At 37.8% G+C, this 20,198-nt stretch overlaps 1 protein-coding gene across 3 annotated transcripts in view; it reads left to right on the top strand.

Moving 5' to 3' along the window:
* TPPP (tubulin polymerization promoting protein) overlaps positions 1-17,257 on the top strand; it is a 62,889-nt gene extending 45,632 nt beyond the window's left edge. For all 3 annotated transcript variants that reach the window (XM_071804667.1, XM_071804668.1, XM_071804669.1), the window contains one exon: positions 9,171-17,257. In XM_071804667.1, coding sequence (XP_071660768.1) covers positions 9,171-9,365 — 195 coding nt within the window. In that variant the 3' untranslated portion in view covers positions 9,366-17,257. The remainder of the gene's footprint in view (positions 1-9,170) is intronic.
* Positions 17,258-20,198: the final 2,941 nt, after the last annotated feature.

Genomic DNA, 20,198 nt, shown 5'->3' on the forward strand with positions numbered 1-20,198 from the left:
CTCTTTAGTTTGCCATGGGGGGGCAAAGGAGCCCAGGAGAACTGGTTGATCTTTAAGATAGCTTCCTCAGAGCACAAGATTGGTCCATTCCCATGTGCAGGAAGTTGAGCAAGCATGGTAACAGGCCAACATGAATGAACATGGAGGTTCCACTTAAATTTGAGAAGAAACTTTTCCTCAGTAAGGGTAGCAGAACACTGGAACAGGCTGCCCAGGGAGGTTGTGGAGTCTCCTTCTCTGGAGACATTCAAAATCTGCCTGGACGCATTCCTGTGTAGCCTCATCTAGGTGTTCCTGTTCCGGCGGGGGGATTGGACCAGATGATCTTTTGAGGTCCCTTCCAATCCCTAACATTGTGATTCTGACTGACCTCAAACACTAAAAGGAAGTGTGTAGGAGGTTGAAAGCAGGGAAGGGGCTATATGGGAGGAATAGAGGTGCTGGAGTGAGTTCAGAGAAGGTCAATGAAGCTGGTCAAGGATCTGGAGCACAAGTATTATGAAGAGCAGCTGAGGAACTGGGGCTGTTTAGACTGGAGAAAACGAGACTGAGGGGAGACCTTATTGTTCTCTACACCTACCTGAAAGTAGTATGGAGGGTATTGGTCTCTTCTTCCAGGTAACAAGCAACAGGCTTCAAGTTGCATCAGGGCAGGTTTAGATCAGATATTAGGAAAAGTTTCTTCACAGAAAGGGTTGTCAGGCATTGGAACAGACTGCCCAGGGCAGTGGTTCAGTCACCATCCCCAGAGATGTTTAAAAGACATGTAGTTAAGGTTCTTAGAGACGCGCTTTAGTGCTAGTTAGGTTAATGATTGGACTCTATGACCTTGAGAGTCTTTTCCAGTCAAAATGATTCCATGATTCTATGAAATGACTGATACTGTGGGCAGTGAGGTATAGTATACATTAGTCGTGGCAAGGCCTTGGCCTCAGTCACATCATCACCAGATTGGTGAGCTATGGGCTGGATCAGTCAGGTCTCTGCAGGGCTGCTTCCACCTGAGGCGAGCTCAGTCTTAATTCAGCAGTAGTTCACCATTACTGCAGAACTGTGGAAGAATTAAAATGGATAATGTTTGCTTTAAGCAGCTGGCAAGATAACTCTTGGCAAGAATGGGTACATGCTTTCCCCATTTGTCAACTATAATATAATTATTGTCCTTTCTTTTTATTGAACAATTACGATACTTCTTGCTTTCTGAATGTATGTGAAAGGAGTAAAACTTTGACACTTGCACTCATTAAAAACAAATATCTCTCCTTGAGGTTTCTCTGAAACAGCTTGCATTTAACAGAGATTTTACTGAAGCCTCTCCTAATTTTAAAAATATCTAAATAGGTATGGAGTGGTCTTTCTATATAAATTGAGCACAAAGTAGTTGTAAGTTGTGTTTTACTTCCCTACTGGAGAAATTCTTTTAATGGTGACACAATCTGATTTGCATAATCATACATGATGCTCGAAGTAGCTGTAACAGTTAACTTGTGTAAATTAATATATCTGTGTTACAAAATAAGTTTTAAGTGGATACAGAATGGCATGTGGAGCATAATCTGTGCTAAAAATTATCTCCCAGGGAAATTGTGAAGTAGTAGAGTTATAGACAGAAATGTAGGAAAGTTTCTGTTGTAACTTTCCTACATTTCTGTCTATAACTCTACTACTTCACAATTATTCTTTACCACATCATCTGTATGTATCATCAAGTATTCATGTATGTACATATGAATGTATTGTTTCATCAAGTATACTTTACCACATCATCTGCACTGTATTTTAATTGATTCAATCTCCTGTTGAAGAAGTCAAATGTAATGTTGCCTTTTGCACTTTATCCTTGAGATATTAAAAAAAAAAGCAAATGTTCTCCCCCTTCTACCAAGAGGCATAATTTCTCATAAATGATCACTTTTTAGAAGATGTATTTAGATTCACTTGCTATTATGCAGCCTTGTTCTGTGCATGTAAAATGGATTAAGTTCTGTACCCCAAATGATATATGCTGATTATGATTTTAAAAATACCATCATGAGTAGACATCACATGAAAACCTATAGATATGGTGGTGGGCGATTAATTTCCCAGATGATACAGAATGCTGCATGATATCATACAAAACACTATATAGCAGTTAGCTTGGTATTTCCTACAGCTTGTGGCATATGCTGCTTATAGACTACAATGACTTCTAGTGGTTTAGAGTAGAAGTAAGACTCTGACATGAGATTTTGTCTTGTGTGTTTTTAGAGGGTTTTTAATTACTTTTTTTTTTTTTTGCACAAGTCAGCCTTATTGCACAATAACTTAAAATCACCTGTTTTTCATTTATAAAAGCAATTAATCAAAATCTGGGAGGCAGATGACCAACGTGAGAGGTTTGTGTAAGTACACTGGTAGCAAAAGGTGGGTCGACTACTTGGTGTGGCAGGGGACCTACTGACAAGGGGCAGGGAAAAGGTGGAGATCCTCAAGAAATTTTTTTGCCTCCCTTTTGAATCAATAGGGCTTGCCTTTAGCCTTCCCCAGTCCCTGAGCCTGCCATCAGAGTCTGTGGGCATGAAGCAGAACCCACAGTAGAGGAGGAGAGAGTAAAGAATGACCTGAGCCAATTAGACATACGCAAGTCCTTGGGACCAGGTAGGATGCATCATCTTCAAATGGCTGTGGCAGCTGGGGGAGGTTCCCAGTGACTGGGAAAAGACAGATGTCACATACATCCTCAAGAAGGCCAAGAAGGAGGATGCAGTTACCTACAGGCCAGTCAGCATAACCTCAACCATGGAGGCTGTGAATTAACTCCTCTTGGAAGGCCTTTCTCAACACACAAAGGACGAGAAGGTGCTTTGGAGCAGCCAGTGTGGATTTGCCAAGGGCAAGTCATGCCTGGTCAACCTCCTTGCTTTCTTTCTGTGGTAAAATGACTGGCACTGCAGACAAAGGGGTGGAGTATACCTTTGTTATGGCAAGGCCTTGGCCCCAGTTGCATCATCACCAGATTGGTGAGCTATGGGCTGGATAGCAGGCTGACAGTCTAGGAAGCAGCTCTGGTGGTTGTAATAGACAACTGACTCATGAATGTGGGTCAGCAGCAGCCCTTGTAGTGAGTGAGTTAGGGCACCATGGGCTTCATGAGGAAATGTGTGGCCGGCAGGTCTGGGGAAGTGACCCTTCCTTTATGTTTGGCACTTGTGAGACTGTATCTGGAGTGCTGTGCCCAGTCTGGGGCTTCCCTGTGCAAGAAAGCGAGTTATACACTGGAGCAAGCCCAGTGCAGGGCCACCAAGATGGTTGGCGGCTGCTTATGGTATATGATGACCATGGCAGGAAAAAATTACGTATCATTCTTTATGTTTCTGTACAGAGAATAGAAACTAGCTTGGTGTTCTGAAGTTAGAGCAGAAATGTTATAGGAACAAAGCATGTGTTTGACTCCTAAAATAAGGACATGAGCTAGAAAACCCTACATCTTGTAAAGAAAGCTAATATACCATAAACGTTGTAATTATGTTATGTTTAATTTGCCTGTGTGTATAAAGCTACCAAAAGAATTAAGATGTGGTCTGCTTAGGGTGTGATGCTGGTAAATGGAAGCATTTGGTGCAGTTTTTTGTCTTCCTTCAACTTTTTTGTTTTTTAAAGATAATGAGTTTACTAGGGAGACGACCCCCATTCTTGTGTTCTTCCCATTTTCTAGAAATTTAAGAGCTGAAATTTACAGCTGCATCAGAACACACCTCATCAAAGACTGGTTGTAACATTAAGCTGAAGAAGGTTTCCCCAGTGCCCCAGCTTAAAAACCAACCAACCAAACAGAAAAACACAAAAAAACCCCAACCAAACAAAAAGCTAACAAACAAACAAAACCCATGTGTCTCTACTATCCTCCCTGTCCTGTTTTGTCTTCACCACCAACAGGAATGTAAAACTCTTCCTCAGAGAAGTCTTGGCATATTGTTTTCAACTTTGTGGAAAGCCGTGTTAATCATGCTACTAGATCCCATGATTTGTAGTTGCCTGGAGTCTTGAAATGCTTGGTAGCTGGAGTCTGGGGCTAACATTACAGAGGAGGAAGAGAAAGGGTCACTTGTCAAGACTGAGTGTGCAACACCTGATCTGCCCCTTAAGGCTGGGCACTGGGTCTTATCTTGATGGAATTAGATCTGGGCCAGGCAGGTTTAAGTTATTAATTTGAAATTGTTCCTGGGAGCAATGTCATATACAATGCACCTTCTTCCTGTGTTTTGGTCTAGCTCTAGTTAGACTACTAGTTGGCTAGAAGTTTTAGATGCTATATATGAGTTTGGGCTTGCAGCGTTAGGAAACCCAAGTGGTATTACCAGAAGCCACTTCTTTGAAAGTCATCACCCTGATTAATTAAAAGTGCTGTTACTTACTGCTTTCTGGCTTTATTGCAGTTGCGTGTTGTTTTCTTCTGTCTGTATGCACACTGAACTGAAGAAACATGAAGGAAATCCATATTTTTCTTTGAAGCTTGATCTTTGTTCCTGACTTTCTGTAGGATGTTTTGTTTTGGTTTTGTTTGTTTTTAATGCATATGCATGTATTCCCATTAATTGAAAAATCATTTTGGTATGGAGTCCTGGTATAATCACCAAAAAAGGAAAAACTTTCACTTTGCGAGTTTTTTTTCCGGTTTCATAGTCAGTTTTAGGTTCTCATTCTTTACGAAGTTTCTGGATGTCACCAGCAAATAAATAGTTTTTAAAATCTTTCTAAAATTTGTAACAGTACTGATTCTGAAGGCTTCTAGAACATTTTAGTTACATAAACAAATCTCTATGGCAACCTTTTCTAGGAAGAAATGGTATCACATACTGAAGTTTTATGGTTGACGGAACAAATACAGAAAGCCATTCGCTTTCAGTGAGGAACTGAGGAAGGATGATTGCCACTGACAGTGTTGCCAGGAAGATCGTGGCTAAAATGTATATACCCTTTTGGTAAGGAGATATATTAGCACCTTACATACTGCCCATCACGAGCATTTTTGGCAGTGCAAACACTCCCAGCACACTGCTTTTCTACACAGGAGTACTGTTCCTGAGTTACTGGTTATTTTGAAGAGCAACACTGTATCCTGAATAGCTAGCACCAATTTTTGCAGCTCCCCCATCAGAGGGTTAATATAATTGATTTAATTTAGCATGTGAGTTAAGAAAATGTGATAGTTTGGCGAAGAAAAAAAAGGGGGATGTTGGGGGAGTAATGCTTACAGTCTGACATTTTGTTAGGTAATGTTTGTAAGTCAAACCTGAATCTTTGTCAGTGATGGCAAGCGGTGGAAAGAAGTGGGGTGCAAGCCCTCAAAAAGCTAGCTGAAACCCATTAGGGTGTTCTTCAGGCAAGTTGTTTCAGTAAAGGCAGGAGTTAATTGTTAAAACCATTGCACTTCATGTCTGTTTTGAATGCATTATATTCCTGAAGTCCAGTAGCTTCTCTTGCTGCATTTACTTCCCAGTAGTTGGTTCTGGAGATCCTTTCTGGGAATGGTGCCATTTGTGCAAAGCTACATGGTGCACAGCTGACAAGAGCTTGACACAAACTGTACTGGCTGCAGAAACTGAAGCAGTGTGGCTACAACTATGCGGTGCTGCACTGATCTGGTTGTGCAGCCTGTTGCATTGAACCAGGTCAATGCTCCAGCTTTCTTGGCGTTGGTTTGGTGTTTTAAACTGCGTGCTTTGTAAATAGATGATAATGAGTGCTGACTGAAAATCAAGAACACAACCTTAGCAGCACTGAATTGTTTTTCTTCTTCTTTGTCTCAAGTTTGTTTTGGAAGGCAAAGTCCTGAAAGGGTTGGGAATCTTTCAGTGTTACACTGTCACCCTATTTTCATTATTGTGGCACAAGCTTCACAGGATGCTTTTAAGCCTTTGATGCCAAAGTTGAGGTAGAGGTCCTGTTGAGTCCATAAAGGTCATGCTAACTTTACCATGTTGATGCCGTTTCTCTGCTGCAGACAGGCCAAGCCAGTGCAACATCAAGGCTTTTAGTGGATATATTTTTCTTCAGCAAATTGCAATATTCTTCTGCAGTGATGTTGATGGAATGTATGTTCTTGATTTCTGTGCTTTCATTTCCTTTTTATTGTAGTTCCTTTCAGTTCTGTAAGGATTGATAGTACACTTCTGAAACTTACTCTGATTCTTAAAACTGATAAAATTGAATGTTCTACTTGCTCTGCAAACTGCTCTTTGATTCATCTTTTATCTTGAAGTAGAAGGCAATATCTGCCCGAGTTAAGAGGTATCTTTCATAAGAAAGGAAGGAGGCATGTGGCACTGTTGCTAAGGGTTTCAGAGTTTACGAAGGCTATACAGCTTTAACTTCCTGTCTTTCATATGAGGGCTGTTTCAGAGAGAGAAGTTGAAACATGGGTAATTTGTAATTTGGATGAGCTGTTAGATATTTTGGTTTCTATCCTGAGTATGGTCAAACTGGAACAAGTTGCCCAGAGAACCTGCGGAATCTCCATCTTTGGAGATGTTCAGGAGTTGACTGGTGAAGTTTCTGTGCAGGCTCATTTGAGCCTTACTGTGAGCAGGAGTTTATGCTGGACAAGGACTCATATGCAAAGGTTCCTTCCAACCTAAATTATTCTGAGTATGATTTTCAGTGTTGATAATCTCCAGGGACAGAGAATCCCCAGTCTCTCTAGGTAAGCCATTTCTGTGCTTGACCAACCATAGTGGTGAAGAATTTTTTCCCATGTGTCTAGTTGGAAGTTCCCATCTTCCAGATCGTGTCATTTATCTTTTTTTTTTTTTTTTTGACCCTATGTACTTCTGAACTGGATCTATTTCTAATATAAAGCCTCTGAGGACAGGAATAAGATTTGCCTCTCCGTTTTTTTTTATTCTGAGTCTGAATAAACGCCCTTTTCTCATCTCCTTGTATGCCACACGCTCCACGCTCCTCACTATCTTCGCAGCACTTCTCCGTAAACACTGACACAAAGTAGGAGAAGTACTGAATTGCTAATAAAAAAAGCATTATCATCTTAAATTAGCAAATCTACTGGTCTAATATTTCCTTTTATTTCCCATAAATACTTCTTAGACCATGCCCTGGTCTGATTTTCTCAGTGAAGTTTTGATCTGAGAAGAGTTTCAGTTGAAAGAGGTGGGATGCATACGTGCCTTTTCTGACTCATCTGAGATGTTTGTATGAACTTGGAGGTTTGTGCAAATAAGTGAAGGAAAATGGAGGCTTCTGTGGACTCACAGAAAGGAAAGAAGTTGGACTCCATTTATTGACTTCAGAAAAATATAACTAGAGAGATTATATAACTTACTCTAGATAGCAAGCAGTTCACAGAATCACAGAATGGTTGGGGTTGGATGGGACCTCTGGAGATCTTGTCCAACCCACCTGCTAAAGCAGGTTCACCCAGCAGATCACACAGGGATGTGTCCAGGCAGGTTCTGAATGTCTCCGGAGAAGAAGACTCCACAACCTCTCTAGGCAGTTTGTTCCAGTGCTCTGGCACCCTCAGTTCAAGTAGAATTGCTATATGAAAAGGCAATTATTAATCACAGGGTGTATTACTTTTTAATTAGCTCTACTGTAAATACAGGTTTCCTGGTTATAAGGTGCTAAAAGGCCAATGTGGGCAAGAAAACTGTATGAATTAAGAAGCAATACGAGTATTGTCTTAATTTCAATATAGGGGAATAACCACTTCTGTAAATAGTACTCTGAGACTGCAAGTCAAAACCCCCTAAAGACATTTAGCAATGATGCTTTGAGAGGGGAATGCTCCAGTGGTAATTTTCTTTCAGAGAGTGACAGAACTCAGACCTCCACACCACCTTTTTCCTCAGGGCTGTATGTGAAAGTAACACAGCAGTGCAGTGTTGTATGTGTTACATGTTGGGCATATTTGGAGGAAAAAAAGCAGAAGTTTACAACCTGAGATTCTCATTAAGTAGTTATGTATATGAAGAAATTCCCTTAAAACAGCTTTTATTTAAATAGTGTGAAGGACATGTGGCTATCCATGGTGTACAAGTTATAGCATTTGTTCCCAGTCTAACTGAATCCAAGTATCCTGTTCCTCTTTGAACAGATTCAAGCATCTTTCCCAAGTCTCTGATCTTTTAATGTTCAGCATTAAAAGGTATTTGACATATGTTGTCCTGTGGAAGAGCTATGTGTTACTTTGAAAGCCTGTTTATTAGATCTCATTAAGGAGGATTTATTTGCGGTGCGGTTGAGTAGAGGGAGAATGAGGTTTTTGATAAAATATAGGTTTCCTAGAGCATTTACTTTGCAGCAATGATGCCCATGTCACTTTTGTATCTAAAATGCACCGTAACAAGGTGGCATACATAAGAAAGATACCCAAATTTTTTCAGCCTTTGTTCATCTTAGCTCCATTTCCACTGCTATGCAAAAATGTTTGATGTTTTCCTTTCTGATTTTAAAATTTAAACTTAAGGATCAAAGAGCCTGCTCCCAGTCCAAGCACACAGCTTAGCATGTTCCTATACTGTCTGTGAAATGACTTTTTCTTTGTGTAGTCAAATTTTCTTTGTCTTGATGGCAAACTTTGATTTTATTTTTTTTTTTTTTTTTTAAGTAACCTGATATGCCTCAGTGAAAGCAATCTAGCAGAAAGTCTTTGCTCAGTGCCATTTTCTGGACTGCTAGTTTGCTAACATTGAAAACAACGTTCAGACCTTCTACTAGTTTGTTGTTTTTCTCATGAATCCTGGAGTTCAAAATAAATTCTCTTGAACCAATGAATTCTAGCTGTATTGGTTTGTTTTTTGTGTATTGGTGGATCCAGGCTTAATGCTTGGATGTTGACATAATGGATTTTGAACATGGCTGTTCCTTGTCACTTGTTTAAATCTTTGGTGCTTAGAACTTGATTATTAATTAGAAGTATCTCATATTGAAAGTCTTTTCCAAGAGTTTTTGACATAACTTGCACTATTTCGTTCTTGGCTATATGATTATTGTCATTGTGCATAATGGCAAGAAACAAACATTATTTTTGTATCATTTTGCTGGGATTAGATATTTACGTAGTCTCTATCATTAGCAAGATTTAAATGTTGGTAGGATGTACAAATATCTGTATTAAGAATAATTGATTTCTAATGTGTTTTTTTTCTTTGCTTTCTTTCTTTCTATAGAAAGCCATTTCATCTCCAACTGTATCACGCCTTACAGATACATCAAAATTCACAGGTTCTCACAAAGAGAGGTTTGATCCCAGTGGAAAAGGAAAAGGCAAAGCTGGCCGAGAAGATCTGGTGGATGCTTCAGGATATGTATCTGGCTATAAGCATGCAGGCACATATGATCATAAAGTACAAGGAAGCAAGTAAGGCTGAGGGTTTACAACACAGAGGGAAAAAGAGAGGGCAAAAGAGAATATATTTGTAAGAATGATGTAGATGAATGCCACATATTTTGGTTATTGTGAATGCTAAGACTATGTTGTCAAGAAATTTTCAGGAACTGGAACTGATTTCAACATCTGCTGAGCTACTTGCAGCACAATGCCACTTCATTACATTCCTCATGCGTATATTGGCAAAAATAAATGTATTGGTACAAAAAAATACAGCATTTTATTGAGCTTTAGATAGAAAAACAGAACAGAAGAACCAACCACCACTACCATAAAACATCTAAGTCAAGAACAATTTTATCACATTTTGTCAATTTTAGCAAAAGATCTCAAGCATTCCTAAATGTCCAGTTACCCTGAGGATGTCAAACAGAACCTCTTGAAAAGAGGGTCTTTCAAAGCAGTCTTTCTGAAGAATATCCCATTATTTATACAGTTTTATTTGACTACTGTTTTGGAGCTTTTAAAAAATGTCTTATGTGCGATCTGGCACTTTCCTTAAAACATTCAACAATATACTATTGGGGAGTAAGTGGTTGTAAAATACAAGGTGCTAACCTGTGTCATACACCACTCATGAAAAACTGAAAAAAAAAAAAAGAAGCTATTTCTAGGACAATATAGGTTCTAAAGTATTTTATGTTAATAGAAAGTAGTGGAAAATATTAATACTTTCCTCCTGTCTATACTTTGCGCTTGTTACTGTGTGTACTATAACATAGTTCTGACTGGCTGGATTTGGATGGAGCTATTGTACTAACCTGAGAGGTGAGGAATGAGACATTACCAAGAAAGTTTATTAAAGCTTTTTGCAGTCTGTTTTCAAGTTTGCACTGCCTCGCATTTGAAATGAAGGGGGCATTAAGCTAATTAATGCTTTAAAATTTTGATTATGACTAAACACTGCCAATCAGTTTGCTTTTAAGTGAATGTTAGTAAGCACATATGTTGGCACATATTCCCTTTAAGCTCTAACATACCTAAGAAAAGTTTACAACCCCTTGGAATGAGGACATTTACAATTAATATCCATGTAATTAGGTGTAGTTTGTCCACAAAAATATGCTGTTATAACTGGGATACATTTTATGTTAGATTTGTTTGAAACCAAGGGATTTGATTCTCTGTTCACTTTTGTTGCCTAACTTGGGAGTAATTGTATTGATAGGCATGGCTTTCTGCTGCTATAGAAGGAGAACTAGTTCTACAGGCTTAAGGTACAGGCAGCTGAGTGTGACCTGCCTGGGGCCCAGAATGCCAAGCAGCTTAACAGGAATAAAAATAACTCAGTTTTTATATTGGTTAAAAAGGAGGGAAAAGGCTGGTCCAATTTTCCACAAGACCTGAACAAGTACCCTAATGTATTACTCTGCTTCTCTAAAACTATGAAAGATAAGATTTTCAGTATTCAAAATCAGCTGCTAGCAATTCTGCCATGCTTTCTTTCCAAAAGAGCTCATGCACTGATTTTCATGTTCAACTCTCAATAAAAGTTAATAAATTTATTGCTCTCCCCCAACCTGCATTAGCATCCCACTCAGAGCATTTAAAATGTACTGAGCACTGTGTGCTGTCAGTGCAGGTCAACAGGCTGTATTTGGCCAATGTCTGGAAACAGAGCACTGTTTTTTCAGCCCTTAAACTGTTCATGTTTTGTTTTTCAGACATTGAATGGTAGCCTTTATTGTAACTTTGCCTACAATGACCCTTTGAGCCCATACATCAGCCTGAAACCAAAACAATAATAACAAAACAAAGGCAAGGACTTCCTTTGGACTTAGAGGTTTGTTTGTTTATAATATATTTGGGGTTTTGTTTTGAAGAGGAATGGAAATTTTCCAGAACTTAGGATATGTTGTAAAGATTTAAATAGATTTTGCCATGGTTGGCTCTGGTTACCTGGGAAGATTTTTGATGTATATAAGGATGCTCAGGATGAGAATCATCCAGAATTGTGAAACCTTTCCAGGAGTTACCCATTGTTCTTGAAGAAAAATTTCCATGGAAGTGAAGGATTATGCATTCCTGTGTTGCACTGGTGAACTGTCACACTCTGGGGCAGAAAATAGCATACTGTGATGTCAACAAGGGCTTAATTATTCCAACATGGTAATGAATTGTCTAAATATAGAGAACCTCCTTCTACATCACTGGTGTCTGAGCACCTGAAGAAGACTCTGGGATAGTTCTGATTTTTTATTAATAAGAAGGCTAAGCCTCTAACCCTTGATAAATCCTTCAGCTAAGTGACAGACAAAACCAGTGTCCGTATTCTTCCCATTGGCTTTTAAGACTTGACTCGTAACTCACTGGTACCTGAAAATACCTGGACCTAGCCCAAATGAAGGGTAAAGTGCAGCCTACTGGACTACAGCCCTTTCAGCACACTGTTGATCTGGCTGTTGCTAGCTAGCTGCCTTGTTTGGCACATCAGGTGATACTTAACCTGAGGTTCACAAGTAACAGGCTTTCTCAAGTACCCAAATACTGAGTGTCAGTAATGCGAGACTGTTGCTACTTAAGAGGAGTGATTGGCTAGGAGGGTTTTAAGGTATAAGTAGGTCTTAAGTTGCTAGTTCATGGTGTGAGAGAGACCAGTACACTCTAAGATAGAAGGCATACAAAGGAACTGAGAATGTGGACAGATCCAAGCTGACACAGACTAGAAATTGAGCCACCCTCTTTTGCTAAAAAGAGACTGATGAAACTACCTGGATTCTGCGAGAGTTTACTTTGCGTTACTTGTACAGTATAAAATCCCTGCCGCGAACCAAAGTACTTTGTTTGGACCTTTAAAATACTTCGAATTGGCGTAGTAAGCTTTGGATCAGGTACCTGAGAAGATGCTTCAGATAGCAGTATTTTATTTTGAGAAGCATACGTCTTTGTTTCTTCCTAGTTTCTACAGTTGGATAGTTTTAAAACTCAAGCAAATAGATGCATGGGAAGAAGTTATTCTGATACGACAGTAATAAAGGGAAATATTGGCTGGAAAGATAGTACTTTTGAAAGATTTTTCACTTTTACTACACTTGGTGTGGAAGTTAAGGGCTGTGAATAAAAGCAACATATGCAGCTGTGTATTAGGAGTGCAGCCACCTGTTTAAGCTCTTACTTTTCCACTAATATCTCTAGAAAATTAAAACCCTAAATACTAGCTTGAATGTTAGCCATAAGTTCCAGTCCTGCTTGGAAACAAGGCACAGTACATTTTCTTGTTCATCTGCCATTTCCTCAACTCAGGACAGCAAGTACAGCTGGTACCTCAGAAATGATGGGAAGGAATAGCTCAGGCAGTGCAGGAGGTGACCCATTTTCAACCCTTGAAGTGTTGTGGAGCATATGCTCTTCCTGTGCACCGTACTCCAGATTTAGTAAATGTGACATCTGAAGTAAGGACATGGGTACCTAATAAGGTTTACACTGACCAAGATCTAGCCCCCCTTTTTTCTTTTTAAGCCTACAATATTTCTGATCTCTTTTTCACTTTCAAGAAGGGAAAGGGAGATGTCAAAAGTACTCACACATCACAGCCTGTGTTTTTTATCAGCATAGAAATTGTCCTTCAAAGATATTTTGGATTGAAGTGTGATATTTTCCATGTATTTTACTTACCTTACCTAAATTAAAAATTCCTCAGGCAACTTTTTGGCCTCTGTTAATGAACTAGCTTTTCAGCCACCCATATTTTTCCTCTGCTGGCTCAATTAATATTTTCTATGGTAGCTGGATTTAGTTGGAACTAAAAGGCAAATGACTGCTATGGATTTGGCTTGCAAGTGATAAGTATCCCAAACATCTGTAGAGAAAATCCTCATGTATCTTTTTGCCAAACCAAAACTTTAGGGTTGTAATTGATAGTTTTTTTCCTAAGGCCTATCATAGTTATAAAAGAAATGTTAATTCTTTGTGCCTGCATGTATGATATTTAAAACATAACCACGCCTTTCAGTGATGCATGTGTTCTGGGGGCATGTGCCTGTCATCCATGAATAAGAATTTGTTTTCACTGGCCAAGAAACAAATCTTTTACTTCCATGATAGAGCAAATGCACCAGTACATGTCCTCTTAACTATTAGCCTTGGGTGCGTGCCAAAATAACTACACCTTTGTGTAAACTGTTTTTAGTGTGAATATTATGTTCTTGGCTTGTTTATTAGTTGGTAATGAGTAATGTAATACACAAGGCTTGTACAGGTTTGTGTGTGTACACACATACTCTTTGGATCCAGCTAAGTAAACTACATAGATTTTGATCCAAACCTTAACTCTTATTAGGGCCAGACTCCAGTCCTGCAGCCAGTACTGTTCAGCTTGGCCAGTTGGTGACACTGCCATTCTCCCTCCATAGTATGAAGGTAAAGATCTAAGGAGGCTTTTATGTTTTTACAAGTCTACCATGTTCCTATTTCTGGGGTAAATCACTTTTCAGTGGTTCTGTCATAGACTTAATGTGACAAGAAGAGTCTCTCTTATAGTGAGGAACTAGGAGAGACAGTGTCAGGGTGAGAGCAAGATTTCCTCTGAGTGCTTTCAAGAGACCGTTTAAACTTATGCACTGCATAGGTCCTATATTTTCCCTTGCCCCAACTTTGTGAAGCAAGTTGACACTTACTTATGTGTGCACACAATTATTCATCATCAGTTAGTAAGTACAAAGTCATGGTGTATTGAGGTGGGAACACGAAACAGGACTGGTTTAAAATGCTTATGGACTTGAGTCTTACATAGACCTTTATCAAATTAAATACCTGAAGCATAATGACAGATCTCAAACTTGTGTGAAATTCTCACAGTCTGGAATGCCTCAGCTTGATACTTGTGTACCTCCTGTATTTGGAGTGCTTGCCCATAAAATATCATTTAGTCATTTTGTGCACTCAGGTGCCCATTTGGCTTACCTAATCTAAGCTGGAAATAATGAACTGGGATGTCCTTTTTAAGTCTTCAGAATCCTAAAACAAGTGAGAGACCTTTAGTTGCACTAATGCTTGCTTATTAAACTCAAAAACAGGGCTTTGAAAGACGTCCCAGCTAAGAATGGTACTTCAGGAAGCTAAAGAACATTGCAGATAGAACCTCCACGTCTTAATTCTCCAAGTAATTTTTTTTTTTTTGTAGTGAGAAACTGCAGTAATATATTTGGTATTTTTTAATGGCTTTCAATATATTACCTTGGTGTTATTGCTCCAAAATCCCTATGGAGAAGGTGGATTTCAAAACATGTTTAAGATATAATTCTTTGTTGTCAGAAAACATTTGAATTGGCTGCTTTCATTCAAAGTAATTGATGTAGACTTTGGCAAGAGCAAGCCTGATAACAAATGAAAGGAAAAAAAAAAAGCCTCTTTGCTGGATATTCTTGACAGTCATCTGCAATACTGGTAGTCTGATTTTTTTTTTTTTTTTAAATAAATTTTCTTTTGTAATCATACACATGCACATGCCCTACTTTGGGGCATATACATACGAGTGAGTGGCAAGACTACAGAAGAGGCTTTTTTATTTTAATACCTTACATTTGGAAATTAACATTGAAATGCCCAACTGACTAACCTGATTTGGAAAAATGTTAAGCACCTACCATATTCCATTGCAGTGAAACAGCCAAAGAATTAATTTTCAAATATAGTTACGCAGCATCTCTTTTTGTGAATTACTGTAAAGCTTATGGCACTGTAGGAAGTGAGTCTTAAAGATAACACTCATGATAATTTGCTTTTACCTTCAGTTGTCTTTATTCAAGGTTTTTCTATTACTTTGCACATTTTTTAGAACAGATCACAAACGTTAATAAAGTTGCATTCAAGTTAGTTACAAATGTAGACATAAAAAGATACTTCATCCATCTTTCCATTTTGATGAGGAGCTATATTATGGATGATCAACAAGATAAGGAAAAAGATGGCAATCTTTATCCCCACAATGCTGAATTATTTTAAGCTCCGGTTTATATCAGATGAGTTTCTGTATGCTTGCGTTTGCTCAAGTGCTGTTTTTAAGCAAAGTAATTAAATAACGTGAAATAATGCAGCCTGGACTCTGTTAAATAGGGTTATATTCATGCAACTGAAATGCTGTATTTCTGTAACATTAATGCTGAATATATACTAGCTCTTTACAAAGGCTTTGTGTAAGTTCAGTTAACCTACAAATCTGATGTCCTGTGTAAAATCCTGCTGGCAAACTACATTTGTTAGCCCTGTAGTGTATGAAGTGTCAAGGTCATAGACAAAAACAAGTTACAGGATGAACAAAAGTGTGTTTGTGTGCATCTTTGTGCTGCATTCAGAATATGTCAGATTTGGCCAACTATTGCAGCAGGAAAAATGTTTTGTATAATGTGTATGATACAAAGTAATTTGTCTTTACATCCTGTAAAGCAAAGAAATGGTGACTGTTGGATAAGTATATTGAAGTTTATTCTTAGCAACGTTTTATGTTTCACAGATTTAAATATTACAGGAGAAATATATATTTATACTGAAGTATAATTTTTGAATGTTTGAGGTTGGTTTTCTTCAGTCGTGAACCATTTATTAATCCATATTATGCTTTATTCCTTTGCTAGCTTGTTTATCTGTCCATGCTGTTCCAACATCCATTTCTAACTTGATTTAGATGTTTTGATGCTTTATTTGCACAAATCTGGATGTGCATGCCGTGAGGACGTGATCATAAAGTGTAGAGACAAAACTGTTTTGTCTTTGATTACCTAGAGCACTAATAAAAATTTAATTGTTAAATAATGGTAGTATGTAGATAGGTCTTGACATAGTCTTCCTTGGAACACTGTACAACATGATAGAAACCTTCAGTGAATCTTACTGTTTCTTGTTCTTATTTTCATTTGTCTTTCATCTTGGTCCAGAAAAGCAGGAAGCTGCTGTGTGCTAATAATTACCTGTAATATTTATAATTGCACGTATTGCAAACATTAATATTCAGCTGTACTGCCCTACTATGTTCACTGTGAAATTTTCAACACGGTAAAATTTTTACATGATCATTTAACCATACAAGTTTACTTTTTTTTCTTAGAAATTTAACACTGAACCTTTTGTTTTCATTATTGCAAATGAACAACTTGAGCATAGTATTTCTTAATCTTAACTATAATAGATAAATATATCCTAAACAAAGATTTTTAACCATTTGATGAAGGGGGCCAGGCACCATCCAGTGCAAAGCACACTGAGCAAAATCTTATCCCCACTGCAGTCAGTGCCAAAATTCTAACTGGTGTTAGCAAAAATGGAACCACCATTACCAAGGGGTTAATATGCTTAGTAACCGTGACAAGAGGTTATGGGGGAGCACAACAGTGATTCTCTCTTTCCCTATTTTTGTTTCTGTTAATTTAAAACTACTATTCAATCTTTAAAATAAGTAAAAGAAACTTGAAGGGGGGATCATATACTACTAGTTTGTACTAGGTTTTTTCAGGAAAAGGAAACAAATTTATATATATATATATATGCAATATATTTTTACACTGTTTATTAATGCTAGAAAGTATTAAATGTATCACTTTATCAATGTGAATGTTAAAGTAATGACAATGTTATGGATGGTTTAAACATTTAAACATTTAAAGTTGTCTTGTTAAATTCTAAACCCACATTAACAATGGAAAAGCTACTTTGTCTACAACATTATTGTTGATACTTTATGGAAAAGTTCAATTACAGCAGTTGTTTGGTTAGCACTTTAAAAGCTTGGCTTGAAAAGTTGTAGTGAAATCCATATTATAAACAACATTTTTAAAAGCATAGTTTCTCATAAAGTATGTTACTGCTGTTGACTGACTGTATAAAATGGTATCTTTAGTTGGTAAAGTGATCAATAAATGTGTTACTACATAATTTCCTGGATTTCTTGAAATAAATCATATTTGCTGATAAACTTTGCTACCAACAGTAATATTACAATATTACATTTTGGTTCTGAACAGATTATATTTCTTCCTCACCACTTATTTTCTGAAGTTATTTAATTAAACTCAGAACGTCCTAATAACATAATGACTAATGGGACAATAACCCAGGCACATTGCTGCCTTAGAAATGTAGAGGTACTGGATTAGCAGCTACAAGGAAGCATAACTTAACAGGTTACAGGTACACTGTCTCTTCTCCAGTTGTTCTTGAACTGGAAGTGATGTTCTCTGTGTTCACACAAAGACAACCTTCTTCAGAAATGCCCTTTAAGTGAAATCTAATACAGTTGTGTCTGGAGATAGCTTTTCTTCCTGCATAGACACCATACACTGTTTGTAGTATGACTGCCAGATAAAGCTCCTTTTGTATTTGAACATATGTGGTTACTGAAACTGTAAAAAGCCTAATGAAGCAGAACCTTTAGGGATTACTAAAGGAAAAATCAATATTTTTTTTCCAAGCAAAAAGCTCTTAAGGAAGGGGAGACAGTACCCTTATGCTCTATGAGCATATAAGACACTAAGATTTATTTTCAAGATGTGTTTTCCAAAGAGTTAAGGATTTTTAATTATTTTCCTGTAGAGGATTTTTTTATTATTTTCCTGTAGAGCATTTTGAAATGCCTGCTCAACCTCACATGCCACTTACCCATTGTGACTTTAAAATAAAAAAATTAAAAACCATCTGCCAGGATGTGTTGTCTCCAGGAATACAATTACTTGGGCTAGGTTTCCTCTATGTGTAGCTACTGCTGCAATGACCACCCATAGATTGTATGCGTAGAGGTAGTCCTAACCCTTGCTGGCTTTCTGTTCGAAGCTTTGAGAACTGACCACTCACATCAGCATCAGTTAAGCCTTCTGCTCTTATGTCCATTTGTCAAACACACACTGATCTCTCCCTGCTTCTATCACAGCCAGCGCTGCATGGAGGAAGGCGGGGGAGAAAAAATTTAAAAAGTAGCTACCTCTAGCACATCTGAGTCTTCAGAGGACTCATAAAGCTGGTCTCCTAGTTAGCCTTTTTTCATTTTCTCAGCTTCCTACTTAACTGACTGCACTGCTTTATTAAAAATGTAAACTAACCCAGGCCCTTTGAAATGTACTGCTCTGGTTCACATTCCAACCAGAAGTTCATTCCAGGTCTACATTATTTCCAAAACTGTGAACTCAAAAGATTACACAACCATCCATGGGTCACTTAAGGGCTCAAGGGCTGCAGGGGTTTTCAGGAATGAATATGGGAGTATAAGAAGTGGCAGATACAATAGTAAAGAATAGCCAGCTTGGGCTGCTGGAGTGAATCACAGATCTTGATTCCAGCTAGCACAGGAGTGTCTTCCCTCTTTAAGGCAGGTAAGCTAGTCAACCGGAGCATCAGTTTTACAGCCTCATTGGAATTATAAGAAAAAACTGTTACCATCTTTTATATATTATTGTGGCAAGAAGGCAACTTTTTCTGTAACAATCCCTGATACTAGATGATACTATAGAAAAGAAAATACAAGTTTGAATCCCGTTTTTACTTGACCTCTGTGAACACTGTAATACCAGGAGAATTTGTATGTGGAACAGAAATTGGATAGCATGGTATATTTTCTCTGAGTGACCCAGCTAAATAGCTTCTGTATGAGGAATCATCTAATTAAGTGCTTTTATAGTAGCGGATGAGACTGCATTCTTCATCCAAGGCAGTTTTGTTTATACTCAAGAAGCAATTCCAGTTAAGGAACTGAGGGTCACACAGAAAAATAAGAATTTGCTATCATTGTCATTATTAAATGACTACTGAAAAAAAGGACAGGGCCTTGGAATTCTAAGCACAATGTTGTGGAACGTGAATTAATTCCAGATATTGAGACTGACTTTTTTTTTTAATGAATGCCAATATATATTTGATGCTAATATATATTTGACCAGTGAGTTGCTTATCGAGAAAATGCCATATACTCACCTGAAAGTATTTTTCAGTGAAGTAGTGCCTTTACTAGAGCTTGAGAGTCTTTTGAAGTCATCTGTTCAAGCATTCGAGAGAAAATACATGCAGTATATTATGTTGATGCATTTGCTTGGAATCATTTGAAAGCAGCTTAGTGGTTGTAGTATTTCTATAGTTCCATGCAGAGCTGTCAGTTAAATTTCATGCATTACCCTTATATTTTATTATTCTGGGTTTTTTTAACAAAATATAAACAAATAGACCATAACATTTAAGTACAATCTCTCGATTTTAAAATGAACTGTTAAACTTCAGATACAACTGTTTTAAAACAAGCAGGATTTAGAAAATATTTCAGCATCAAGCCTGTTTGAACTGCTACTTTTGCATCAATAATTTTGCTAAGCTTCCGAAGTGCACTAGCTCAAGATGGATTCATGCCCTTAACCATCCCTCCACTCCTGAAGATAAATTGGATCAGATATTTTTCTGCTGATAATAGGGTTGGGCAGGTAGGGGAACTGAAGCAACTTCAGTAAAGGCATTCTTTATTGTCTGAAGTAACCTGTGCACTGTGTCTTTTAGTTTTTTATTTTATTCATCCTGTTATTTTTTTTCTTCTGTCTCTGCTTTATTTTTCTTAGGCTAAGAAAGCTGAGGAAGGAAAATAAATGAGAAGAGCACTTAAGAGTTGTATTCTGGTCAACAATTTACAAACACTGATATTTCACCCACTGTTTTTTTTCCCCACTTTTTGTCTATTGTAAAATGGCCTCAATATGGATTTTAAACATACATAATATTAGTATAGAATATTGACTTCAGTTACCACTGAAAAGGACAGTATTTGAATACTAAAAACAACCAAGTGCAGGCAGGGTTTTTCTGGTAGCTATAGTTGACAGTTATTTAAGTTGATATTTGAAGA

The sequence above is a fragment of the Patagioenas fasciata genome, chromosome 2 (assembly GCF_037038585.1).
Source record: "Patagioenas fasciata isolate bPatFas1 chromosome 2, bPatFas1.hap1, whole genome shotgun sequence".
NCBI classification, from domain to species: Eukaryota; Metazoa; Chordata; class Aves; order Columbiformes; family Columbidae; genus Patagioenas; species Patagioenas fasciata.